This window comes from Archocentrus centrarchus, chromosome 1 (genome assembly GCF_007364275.1).
Source record: "Archocentrus centrarchus isolate MPI-CPG fArcCen1 chromosome 1, fArcCen1, whole genome shotgun sequence".
Lineage (NCBI taxonomy): Eukaryota > Metazoa > Chordata > Actinopteri > Cichliformes > Cichlidae > Archocentrus > Archocentrus centrarchus.
The window spans coordinates 22,498,555-22,511,974 of record NC_044346.1 but is presented as its reverse complement, the minus strand read 5'-3'; the positions used below and the strand labels follow the sequence as shown (position 1 = coordinate 22,511,974).

Below are 13,420 nucleotides of genomic sequence, written 5' to 3'. Positions count from 1 at the left end.
ACTCTGGAGAACAGTGCGTTACTCCTGACTGAGATCAGGAAGACAGGGGTGCTTTTCTTCACAGCTCTATTTTAGGAACATGCAGGGCAACACTTTGAAAACACCTATTTGTGCCGAATAGGCATTCTAGCAAACCACCCTACACATGGGGCCACAGCTTCACAACCAGAGGAACTGAAAAGCAGACATAGAATAATGAAACAAACAGAAAAGGCCATCCTAGCACAACATGCCTAACATTTTAGCTAATGCCTATTAGCTGTCTACCAAAAAACAAAGCTTCTCAAACAAACCTGCTGCACAAACAAACAGGTGTGTGTATTGTGTATTTATCTAGTAGAAGTTGTGCTAATAACAGGTTGATTCAGGATTCGGCAAAAGTTAATATTTCTATAGTTGGACAATGATCTGATATCTTGATGCAAAGACACTGTTATGCCTATCCAAATCTTACTAGAGCAGGAGTAATACAAGTCTAAAACCTTTTGATGTTTATTTTAAACACAACATACACTTTATTGCCAAAACTATTCACTCACTCATCCAAATCAGTGAATTCAGGTGTTCCAATCACTTCCATGGCCACAGGTGTATAAAACTAAGCACCTAGGCATGCAGGCTGCTTCTACAAACATTTGTGAAAGAACGGGTCGCTCTCAGGAGCTCAGTGAATTCCAGTGTGGTACTGTGATAGGATGCCACCTGTGCAACAACTCTAGAGCAGCGGAGATGTGTTCTCTGGAGCGACCAATCATGTTTCTCCATCTGGCCATTTCAGAAAGGGAAACCAGCGTTTGTGGTTGTCAGGAGTGGTTAAAGTTTTTCAGGAGCTGGTTTCTGCCCCTTAGTTCCAGTGAAAGGAGCTCTTAATGCTTCAACATACCAAGACAATTTGGACAATTTCATGCTCCCAACTTTGTGGGAACAGTTTGGGGATGGCCCCTTCCTGACTGCGCACCACTGCACAAAGCAAGGACCATAAAAACATGGATGAGTGAGTTTGATGTGGAAGAACTTGACTGGCCTGCGCCAGTCCTGACCTCAACCCAATAGAACAACCTTTGGGATGAATTAGAGCGGAGACTGTGAGCCAGGCCTTCTCATCCAACATCAGTGTCTGACCTCACAAATGCGCTTCTGGAAGAATGGTCAAAAATTCCCATAAATACACTCCTAAACCTTGTGGAAAGCCTTCCTAGAAGCGTTGAAGCTGTTATAGCTGCAAAGGGTGGGCCGATATCATATTAAACCCTCTAGATTAAGAATGGGATGTCACTCAAGTTCATATGCGTGTGAAGGCAGACAAGTGAATACTTTCGGCTATGTAGCGTACTTGCCAAGAACAACTGACACACAGTTCCATAGAAATACTTTGTTTTTTTTCCCCTTGCAGCAGAAATCTTTCCAGAGGAGATGGTGTGAAATTGGTGTCACAAACACTGTTGTCTTGAAATTAACGTACAATGTGCAAAACCCTGATAATGAAGGGCCTCCTTTTAGTTAAAGCCTTATTTTTAGTTGTCTGAATGTAAAATGATGTCTTGGGGAATTATGGAAGAAGAAAAAAAAGAAGCCCTACAGGAAGCTGGCTGTGAACCATTGCAGTCTTTCTCTGACAAAACAGAACAAAAACTTGCTGACGTTATCGCACATAAACTTACTGCCTTACAGGCATTACATATCAGTTACTGGATGCCTCACTGTGACAGCACCTGCAAAATGATGGTTCCGCTTGTGTTCTTGAGCAGGGCTTCAGCATGGACATGAGTCATTCCCTCGGTGGAAACATCATTGATGCTGAGGATCCTGTCTCCCATCTAGATGATGCACACACAAACACAAACATACACTTATTCCAAACCTAACAAATTTTCCACCTTTTCTTTTCTGTCTGTATTTTCTTCTTTAGGATGTTATTGGTAAATAAAGGTTTACTTTTGGTGTGTCTCTTTATTTTCTATATTTATGTATGTATAAAGCACTTTTTAATGTTATGCGTTTCTGTAATTTGATCAAGGAGAAATATTTATGTTCTCTGTTCCTTGCATTCTGATCTACTGCAACCATTTTATTAATTTTATGAGACGCATTTAAAGAAATCATTTTTATTAAGACCGTGCTGTCAAAATATTGGTCTCTATTCCAATAAACATGTAACACACCTAAGACAGGCCATATATTTGCCTCAGTGTTTGAAAATGTAAATTTTTTTTAACCTTTAGTTAACCAGGAAAATAGGCCCACTGAGATTCAAAATGTCTTCTGCAATACTGTGATTACAGAACAACACACAGCAAAACAGCAGTCGCCTCTTAAGAAAAAGGTAGTGCATGCCTCCTTCACCTCTTTTTTTTATGATGCCTTTCAATTTATCAGTGCACACAAGTGAGTCTAAGTTTAGCAAATGATTCTGTGTCCACACAGTAAGAAAATACGCTTTTCCTCATTTAAGGGTCAGCCCAAATGTGAAGAATACATAAGACACACATGCATACACGCACGGGTGTATATTACACGGTCACTCCCCACCTGTAATTTCTGTGTTTTGGCAGCCAGTCCATTGGTATCCATGGTAGCAATAAAAAGAGGAATGTTGCCATGGGGACTGCCCACTCCTCCAGCTACACTGATGCCCAAGGAGTCGTATGGACCCTGTAGTGATAGTGTGCATGCGTGCACACACACACACACACACACACACACACACACACACACACACACACACACACACACACACACACACACACACACACACACACACACACACACACACGCACACGTACACGTACAGAACCTTTTCAGATAGCAGATTCTACACATAGCATAAACAGCTAATATTAAGTGAGCATCAGATCCAGTTAGGTAAGTAGGTTGTGTTCAGTGTGTAACTAATTTCTACCAAATTGTAACTTCCAAAAATAAATGTCACTAACTCAGTTTCTCCAATACTGTATGGGTCTGAAAAAAACCGTTGCTTCATTCCTATAAGACTGGCTTACCTTTTGGATTATCACTTTTCTGATGTCAGAGTTTTGAAATGCTGTGAAGGACAGTGACATATAACTTTAGATATAAAGATTTAACAGGATACTTTCTACTCAAAGCAAATTATTGGACTTAACTTTGTAACTTAATGTGGCTTCATATTGTTTTCAGACAATACTCATGAACTTGGGTACCACTCACTGTTGCTTCCTATTTTGTTATCTGTCTCCCTCTGATGGCCAAAAGAAGCATCACATCCACTTGAGGGTGTAAGCGTGGAGCAGTCAGAGTCTTCGCTCTGGATAAAACACAACTTAAGGTACTCCTAGGTTCACAGAGTACTACTGTTAAAATACTGTATAAAAGCAATAGTTGGCCTACAAACTACATTGAAATTAGTTCCCTACAGAAGTCTGAACTACAATTTCACTAGGAATCATATCGCTAAAGTAAGATGTGGTCAAGGCAGGGATCAACAGACACAAACAGGCAAGAGAAGCAGTATACCTGACTCCGCAGTGAGTACTGCACCCCAGCTTTAAAACGAGCCACCTCCAGGTGGACTGCTCCACTGCAACTCTGAGAGCAAAGTGACACATCACACATAATGATGAGGCCATAAAAATGTCTACCTATCTGTGCATTAGTTTATAACCTGTGAACATGCCAGACCTGCAGGAGTTTCTGTGCATGCTCCTGTGATGCTGCACGCACATCCTCCCCATTGATTGACAGAATCTGGTCACCTAGCAACAACCTGCCATCTGAATCTGCTACGCCTCCTCTGATGATATCTGACACAAAGATGCCAGTGTCATTACTGTTGGAAGAAAACGGAGGTCAAAAGCGGTGCCTGCCTCAGGCTTATAAATAATGTGACCTGTGCACCGGCTGTTTTGCATAATGTCACACCTGATTGTGCAAATACATAAAGCTGTGAGAAAATTGGCACCCGAACTCCTTGGAAATGATGAGTCTTGTGACTTCTTTGCAGCAAGACCCGATCTAACCTTTATGGTAATTACTGAAGGCTGCTAATGTCCGTTACAAAACATGTAAAAGGGAGTTTGCCTTTAAAATAAGACAGTTTATTACTATACAGTCTTCATTAAAAAAAACAAAAAAAAAACAAAAACAAGTTAGAGGTTAAGAACTGTTTGTCTATCAAAAAGGGTCTATCAATAAAGGACTAAAATAACTTTTTACAATATAAATTATTGAATTATACTGGAAAAACAGGAATTCTGCAATTTAAACTAACCAATCAACTATAATTTACAAAGAAAAGTTGATTCTGAATAAAACTGTGTTAAAAAACAGGCAACAAGCCTCGGCACTTGCTTTTAATATAGTAGCATCTATTTATTTCTCATCAGTTTCTCATCTTTAAAAGTTGGGAGGTGGAGTGTTCCCACTTGCCATATGTTAAATTTGAAACCTACATGTTAACTCCTTCATTAGCCTCCTCCATCACTTTGCCTTACAGTGATGTAATCTAGCCTGCCCCCGAGATGCTTCTGAACATCTAACAATCATGTCTTCATTCACATGTGTCCATAATCATATTTTGTCATTGTTGGACTAAGGATTTGAAGCTAGCTAACACACGCTCAAACCTGCACATGGGCTGCGAACGTATCAAGTTGGAGGTTTCTCATTTGTTACGAGCATCATGACTGTACCTCTTCCCCACAGTAGTGAAGCCCAGTCCTTCTCCAGAACGAGGCCTCAGCTCCAGACTGAAGACATCCCACAGGTCCTCCTCCCTGTAGGATTCCTGGTGCCTGAAGACACACAGGCGGACATGCTGGGTGGTGAGCCGCAGCACAGCAATAGCTTCATCATGAGTGGCCTGTCGCAGGTCTATGCCATTTACCTAGAAGACAGTGAGAGTGAGAGAGATAGGGAAAAAATGTATGAAGTTATATTTTATATTTTCAGGGAGCACAGGAACAAGTCTTTCACTGGACAATAATAATAAAAAATAGTTTATTGTCAGGCAGCATGGGGGTGCAGTAGTTCCCTCTGTCACCTGACAGAAAGAAGGTTCTGGGTCCCATCTGTGTGGGATTTGCATGTTCTCCCTGTGCCTGAGTGGGTTTCTCTCTCACAGTCTAAATATACACTATATTGCCAAAAGTACTCACTCACTCATCCAAATCACTGAATTCAGGTGTTCCAATCACTTCCATGGCCACAGGTGGATAAACCAAGCACCTAGACATGCAGGCTGCTTCTACAAACATTTGTGAAAGAATGAGTCGCTCTCAGGAGCTCAGTGAATTCCAGCGTGGTACCGTGATAGGATGCCACCTGTGCAACAAGTCCAATTGTGAAATTTCCTCACTACTAATTATTCCACAGTCAACTGTTAGTGGTATCATAACAAAGTGGAAGTGATTGGAAATGACAGCACATCATCCACGAAGTGGAGGGCCATGTAAAATCACAGAGTGGAGTCAGCGGATGCTAAGGTGCATAGTGGACAGAGGTCACCAACTTCCTGCAGAGTCAGTCACTACAGACCTCCAAACTTCATGTGGCCTTCAGATTAGCTCAAGAACAGTGTGTACAGAGCTTCATGGAATGGGTTTCCATGGCTGAGCAGCTGCATCCAAGCCTCACATCACCAAGCAGTTTTTATTTGAAAAGGGTTTAAGCAGCTGTAAATAATAAAACCTGTTTTCAAAGTCATACTTTTATGCTTCTTTAAATTCTGCCAGTCACTTTCTGTGGCAGAAGCTCTCTCACTATAGACCAAAGCTTGATTCTGCTATGTATGGCAAAGCATCTCAAGCTTTTAGTGAACTTTAGGGAGCCTTAGTTTATGAAAAAAAACTGTTTCCTAATTAAAAACAAATATTGCATGAATAAAAAACAATAAAGAAGTATTGCCGCTGTGTCACAAAAAAAAAAACAATAGAAATAAAAAAATGTTGTATGGTTAAGAATAATTTAGTCACGTGCACTTGTATTTGTTTTGGTGTTTTGGTACACGTGTGACTGTTATACCTCTAATATCTGATCTCCAGCCTGCAGTCTCCCATCTCTCTGTGCTGCTCCTCCATCATTAACTTCATGGATTATTACTGCCCCCTGGTGTCAAAATCAGAAACGACTGTCATAATTACACAGCCCAACAATTGAATACTGGAAAACAAAACAAAACAAAAACACAACTTTTGCCTAATTTGAGTCCATTTAAACTTTCCAGGGGTGGATTTTTTCTTTTTTGCTTTGCATTTTATAAGCAAATGAAATAAATTCATGTTATAATGATAAATAATGAATAATGAAATGTTTGTGTCAAATATCAATTGGCTGTGCTCACCAGCAGAGTGTCACATCCACCTACGATGCTGAGACCCAGGCCTACATTTCCCTTATAAATCTCTACAGTAGTTTCCTTTCCTGCAACAATTGGGCAGCCGAGGGGGTCGGAAGTTGTGGGCGCTGATCCTGGCCAATCAGACCGTTCCATTGGAGTGGTCTGCATGGTATTGAGAGATGAAGAGGAGGAGGAGGAGGCGACAGGAAGGCTCAGAGAGGAAGCTGGAGTGAGAAAGCGGGGACTGGAAAGTGATGCGGGGAGAGGGAGTGAAGAAGAGGAGGAGAGACTCTTGGAATGCCTGATGGAGAGCTTGACAGTGACTCGGTGTTTGAGAATCAAACTGGACACCTGAATACAAAGAAGACAGCTGAGTCATAAATCATTAAATCAACTTGACCTTGAAGAGCATATATTTCACAGCACGAGGATGTGTTTGCACCTTCTTTACTGACAGTCCAGCCACAGGTTCATCACCCACTGCTACGATTCTGTCTCCAACCTTTATCCTGCCATTCTGCATAAAGAGGCATGAATAAAATATGTAAGATAAGCAAAATGTATGAAAGTGAGTGTGTAAAAGAAAGATGGTGGGGGTGAAATAGAAAATCAAACACACCCTTAGGAGAAATATCTGAATAACTGTTCCCTTAGGCTGGACATGAAAATTTATTAGTACATGATGACATCTCTTAAACATGGCAACCATCATCTGTTTTACACGCTATTCGAAATGCCAATACATTAGAACCATCACATCAGACTTGCACAACCTGATATCATTCAAGTACATTATGAGATGGATGAGTTCTGCTCTGATGATGGCCAAAATTGCATAAGATTATACGCTCTATGGGTAAAAAAAGGGTGAAAAATACACATTTAATAATAACATTTTTATTCATTTAAAATTTCATGAGTAAATTTACCCAAAGAGAAACAAAAAAACTGAAAAGTGATTAAATGATTTATAGATGATATATAAGCATATGAACCTGCTGATGATATACCTTACTGGCAGTGCCATGCTGGATCAGGGATGTGACCACCAGTCCTCTGCTGGAGTTGTCCTCTTCCAAGCAGAGTCCAAGACCTACGTAATCCTGCAGTGAGAAGCAGCAATGAAAGAATACAAACTTTGACACTTACTGCTTATCAAGAAATAATAATAATTATAATAACAATACATTTTATTTTAGGTGCCTTTCAAAGCACTCAAGGTCACCTTACCCAGAAGAGTTTAAAAACATTAAGAATAAATCAATAAATATCAGTCAAATCAATAAATCAAGTTTACAATATATAAAATAATTAAGAACAGAGGATCCATATGACAGTAGGAAGACCATCAACGTGAACATGCCAGTTTAAAGAGGTGTATTTTGAAAGTGGTGAGAGATTCAGTATTACAGATGTCTGGTGGGAGGGAATTCCAGAGTTGTAGAGTGGAGCAACTGAAGGCTTTAGACCCCATTGTAGCCAAAAGGGCAGAAGGGACAGAGAGAAGAAGAAGACCTGAGAGTGTGAATGGGTGTGTGTTGACATGCAGAAGTTCAGAGAGGTACTCCAGAGCGAGGTTATGGATTGAAATTTTTGGATGGACTTTGATAGGAAGACCAAAGAGAAGGGAGTTACAGTAATCAATACAGGTCATAACCAAGGTATGAACAAGGATGGCAGGAGTGTTGGGTATGAGAGACAGATGGAGGTGATTCATGGTACGAAGATGGAAGCATGAGAACTGGTAAAGCCAACAGCAGTATGTATGTAAAACATGTATTTCCATTTAAAGTTACATGTTAGATTAGATTAGAATTAAACTTTATTGTTGTTGGATGTTCATTGTTGTTCATTTACTCCTGCATCAGCACAGTTTTTGATACAGAAAGTGCCTGCTGTCACTCTACAGGTTGCTTCTGTTACACAGAAATGTGCAACCACAGTATAGAGAACTGACAGTGGTTAGCCAAAGCCTACTAGATGTATTGTACCTGAGGTAGAATAATGTGCTCAGTGTCACTGAAGATTTGTCCACACACTCCAGTGCCTGCCTGGGAGTCGACTGCGTCCTCACACTCTTTCCTGAATCCCTGGACCATTTCACCTGGAGCTGCTTTATTTCTGGTAAAACAACACCAATTATTCCACGAGCGGATTGCAAAAATCTTTGGAGTGTGTAAAACCAAAAAAGCAATCATGTTACCTGATGAGAATGATCTTGACTTTAGACGGAGCATTACTGATGATGGCGGAGGCATTTTGGTGACTCCGGCCGTACAAGATCTGACCGTTAATCTAGAAGAAACACAGCGTCACGTAGTTTCTACTCAACAACGCTTTCTTTTTTCCCCCCTTCACCTCCACATTAATCTTCCTTTCTGTCATCTCCTTCTAACCTCTCCTCCCCCACTGATTCATCAGCTGCTCCTCTCCCACTACTCTCCTCCTCGTCTCTATTACACGGTTGTTCATTACAAAAATCCGGCCTAGCACCAACCATCATTCAAAGGGTAATTTGCATGATAAATCTACTGTGCAGGTACTCAATGCTCTCATCCATGTCTCCAACTCCCTTCCATTCTTGTGCTGCTTTAATTTTTGACTTCAGTATTTTGTCTCTCTCCATGTGTCAAGCCATTCTTGGATTCTTCAATCCCGCACCATTAATCCCTACTCACTCACTCTCCATTATTGTTCCCATTTAGTGTCTTCCTTACCTCCAGAAGCTCATCCCCAATTTGTATCCTCCCATCTAAACCGGCGGGGCCTAGAGGGTCTATATCTGCCACATAGACACCCATACGGGCCCTTGAGCCGTCCTTGTTGCCTACGAGGCCGATTCCCAGGCCGTGAGCTGCAGGATCCTTCTCTAGCTCAATCATTTGGAGCTTTCCAGACAGACTGCCATAACGCTGAAGCATCTTTTCTAGGACACAGTTAGCAAACAGAAAATTGTTAGGAGAATGATATGATTGCTAAGCCAAAAAAGTGTGGCAAACAACATGTAATGACTGACACATGGAGACATGTGGAGAAGCACCCTGGAGGAGAATGTGTGTGGGCTGCTGCTTTTTGCCTGGAAGGGACTTGCTGAGGGTGTTCTTGTATAATGCCAATATACAGTATGATAGTATGCGCGTTGTGTGTGCGTGACTGTGCCAGGAAAGAGGAACGCTTGTGTACACAGACATGTCCTGTCCGATTCAAACACAACAGACTACAATATGTGTCCAAGTGTTGGTTTGTGAATGTTTGACAATTTATCTACGTGTCTATCTATCTGTAGCATCATGGATCAATGTTTTTATGAGTGGATCCATAGTTTGCTTGGTTGTGCATATGCATCATATCACTACTCAACAGTATAAAGGAGTATAAAAAGGAAGGCTGAGGAGTATGATCACCCTGAAGCTGGAACACACTAGACCCGGCTCCAGAATGAAGCCCTGATGACCCTGATCTGGGCGAGGTAACGCGGCTCACAGTTACGAGCTTAGCAAATAAAACAATAGATTCAATTTGAATACAGTTTTTTTTATGTTAAAGAAGAGACAGAAAAAAAAAAGTTATTTGGAAACTAAAATCTATTCATACAGATTAAAGTTGCTTGTTCAAATGATGCTTCACATGAATAATATTAATACAAAGCTTTTTAGGCATATTATTTGTGGAAATTGGCTTCAAATGTAGGTGGTATAACTATGATAAACTGATTTGGCTTAAAAAATGCCTCAAAATTTGCCAATTCAATGTCCGTGAGTGTCATGTCATGTTTATCACTATTAAAATTTACAATGGGACGTGTATTATGGTGGAAAGTCTCCTGTTCCATGGGGCTTCAGAGGATTGTTCTGTAAGTGTGTGTGTGTGTGTGTGTGTGTGTGTGTGTGTGTGTGTGTGTGTGTGTGTGTGTGTGTGTGTGCGAGACAATGAAAACTTACTTCTGCCAGAGCTGTCTGCATCTTCAGCTGTTCCTGTGACTGGTGTTGTGAAATTCGTAGGGCTTCTCTGATCCATTCTATCGGATGTGGGTGAAGGTACCTTGGGATAAATTTTGCATTATTGAACAAGCAGAGTTTGAGATGCCTCGGGGGGTCCTTCAGGCATAAGTTGGACTACCCCTGAGGCTTATTCAGTGTGCTTGATAAAGCATTGGGAAATAACTGATGAAGAGGATGAATTAATGAACACTGTTTTAATGTCAGCTAAAAATAACATGAAAGATGACCAGAATCATGCATTATTTTGCAACTAACTTACGAGTGGATGGAAAAATAACTTCAAAAGAATGCACTATCTATTTAGAGTCATGCATCTCCATCAAAGGGAAAAAAACAAAGGGTTTAAACAAACAAGGTAGCTGCGAGGGACTACAAGGGTTCTATGTACAAAAATGCATGTTAATTACGTTTTTGGAAGTTGGTTTGATGCAAATGCAAGAATGCTTTTAAGATGTGGCAAAGCCATGGTAACACACACACACACACACACACACACACACACACACACACACACACACACACACACACACACACACACACACACACACACACGCATGCATGCACGCACGCACACAATGCACCAACCTTAAATGGGGTGGGAACGAAGGGGTTTGCAGGAGAAACACTAAGGAACAGACCACCAAGGCTCTCTGCTTCCTAGTGGCGTGTGGGGAAACACAGACATGGCTCTATATCTACCAAATCAGAAATCCCCCTCTCAAAAAACTCTTTAAAGCGTCCCCGTTCTTTTTTGGATTGCTGTGTAGGTGTTAATGACTCATCTATCTAAATATAATATAGTGTGCACATAACATTTTCTATACACTACAGCCACACACAGCCAAATACCAGTAACTGTGTAGGAACAAAAAGTGAGAACTTCACAGCTTGTATTCTGTCCCAGTGAAATCTAAAGATGTGGTCACAACCTTTAAAAAAAAAACATGAAAAGTAGCTGCTGCTCTTTAGCTCTGATGAGCAGTACTTCATATTTTAATGGACATGATTGTCTATACTAGAAAAGTAGTGGAAAGTACTATTATATCAAGGCTGGTGTAAATTTGAAATCAAAATTGTGTATGCCGTTGAAACAGAAAGCCTTAACATGAAGCTTAAAATATGAAGTGCAGCAGTGTTACCCTGATGCTGTGTGAGTTGGACAGCAGTGTTGGAGTTAGTCTTTCATGGTTGATGGGAGTAGGAGACTGTGGGCGAAACACAAGATGCAGAGTAGGCATATGATTTCCTATAAAACAGTGAAACCTACACATAATGATGAACACTTAATGTTACTTAGACTGTCAGTCAAAGGCATTTTTATTGAATATGCATTGTGTCCACAAGCCATACTAATGCAACGCCCATGCACAAGACTTCTGGTGGAGGTTTTGTAATATATGCGCTGCACCTTGTGCAGTGTTGAGATTCAACGCGATAGAATCTGAAGCCTCAGGAGACTCCGATTCTACAGACTATAATGCATGCATGCCAGAATATACAGAGTATGCAGAATGCATACAGCAACCAAAATGTGCTATTTTTGTTTGCTGTACCTGAGGTCTGTCTTGTCCAGACTGGACCAAGAAGGTCACAGTGTCTCCAGCTCTGCGGATGGCCTCCACTGCTTGCTCATGGCTGGCATCTCTTAGGTCCACATCACACACCTTGGCAACAAGAACAGATATTGCAACATATCAGTTGCAAATGTGCATAAATGCAATTTTTATATCAGATTGTTGTCGAAGAATACACTGATCCTCTAAATCCAAATCGCCTTAAAATAGCCACGCTCATTTATTTGCAACGCTGTCAGCTGTCTTTTTTGAAGAGACACCTAGTGAAAAATTATACAGCAAAATTTCTGACAGTTGACAATTTCTTTTATCTCGCAGTGTTGTACACACGGCTCAAACCTAATACAGCAGAATGGCATGTTTTTCCAGTCTTCACTTCACTTTGTTGAATGTGTGTGCCCGCCGCTGCAGCTTCAAATTTCTGTTCTTGGCTGACAGGAGTGGAACCTGACATTAGTCTTCTGCTGCTGCAGCCCATCTGCCTCAACATGACATGTTGTGCATTCCGATGCTATTGTGCTTGCAATGGTTTTAAAATGTTTTTCTTTTTTTTATTTAAGCTACTGTTGTCTCCGTTGCCTGCAATCAGTCTGGTCACTCTCTCCTGACCTCTCACATCAACAAAGCCTTTCTGTCCACAGAAGCGCTGCCCGTGCTTCTTGTTTTTCACACCGTTCAAGATGAACTCTAAAAACTGTCAGCACAGAAATCCCAGGAGATCAGCAGCTTCAGAAATATTCAAACCGGCCCATCTGGCACCATCAATCAAGCCACAGTCAAAGTCAATTTGATTGCATTTTCCCATCTGATGTGTGATGTGAACATTAACTGAAGCTCCTGACCTCTATTTGCATGATTTTATGCATTGTACTGCTGCTACGTGATTACCTGATTGGATAACTGCATGAATAACCAAGTATGTTATTGAGGGGAGATATAACTGCATTTTATTGTGCAGTCCTGTATAATGACAGTGGAGCTAAACCTTCAGTGGGTTGACATGGATGACATTTTATGGGTATTTAAACAATACGCCGGTCATTAGTGTATTATATTCCTATCAAATTTGTACCGTTTAATACAACAGAGACCAGAAACAATACTGAATTCCAGTTGCACATAGATAGTATGTAACATATGTACTGTATACATGCTTATGTAACATACACAATATCTTTCTCTTCACCTCTCACAGACACCACTGGGAACCCAAACACACACACACACACCCACACACAGACAGACAGACCTATTTCCTACAATTTCTAATAACTCTGCTACACACCAACACACACGTCAGGTCCAGGCACACACGCACCTCCAGTATCCTGTCTCCAGCCCGTAGGGTGCCATTATGTGCTGCTGGGCTGTCTGGGCTGATGTTCTTGATGAAGACTCCCCTCATCATCTCGCCACTGCTCAGTCTTCGGCCCATGCCTCTACCTCCCATTATGCTGATACCCAGGGACTGACCCGGTGCTCGCGTGAGTCGCACTCTGAAACACAGAGCACAATGTAAGAAACATTCCTAC

The 13,420-nt window shown here is 41.2% G+C and overlaps 1 protein-coding gene across 1 annotated transcript in view; it reads right to left on the bottom strand.

Annotated features, from left to right (window-relative positions):
- Positions 1-13,420, bottom strand: part of LOC115781011 (multiple PDZ domain protein) — a 55,800-nt gene that overhangs the window by 6,085 nt on the left and 36,295 nt on the right. Inside the window, exons 23-41 of the mRNA XM_030730502.1 lie at positions 13,207-13,384; positions 11,868-11,978; positions 11,454-11,519; positions 10,900-10,971; positions 10,255-10,354; positions 9,031-9,239; positions 8,517-8,608; positions 8,305-8,434; positions 7,324-7,416; positions 6,756-6,830; positions 6,317-6,664; positions 5,998-6,081; positions 4,668-4,861; positions 3,658-3,805; positions 3,493-3,564; positions 3,187-3,283; positions 3,000-3,040; positions 2,530-2,652; positions 1,713-1,817 (exon numbers count right to left, since the gene is read on the bottom strand). Coding sequence (XP_030586362.1) covers positions 1,713-1,817; positions 2,530-2,652; positions 3,000-3,040; positions 3,187-3,283; positions 3,493-3,564; positions 3,658-3,805; positions 4,668-4,861; positions 5,998-6,081; positions 6,317-6,664; positions 6,756-6,830; positions 7,324-7,416; positions 8,305-8,434; positions 8,517-8,608; positions 9,031-9,239; positions 10,255-10,354; positions 10,900-10,971; positions 11,454-11,519; positions 11,868-11,978; positions 13,207-13,384 — 2,338 coding nt within the window. The remainder of the gene's footprint in view (positions 1-1,712; positions 1,818-2,529; positions 2,653-2,999; positions 3,041-3,186; positions 3,284-3,492; positions 3,565-3,657; positions 3,806-4,667; positions 4,862-5,997; positions 6,082-6,316; positions 6,665-6,755; positions 6,831-7,323; positions 7,417-8,304; positions 8,435-8,516; positions 8,609-9,030; positions 9,240-10,254; positions 10,355-10,899; positions 10,972-11,453; positions 11,520-11,867; positions 11,979-13,206; positions 13,385-13,420) is intronic.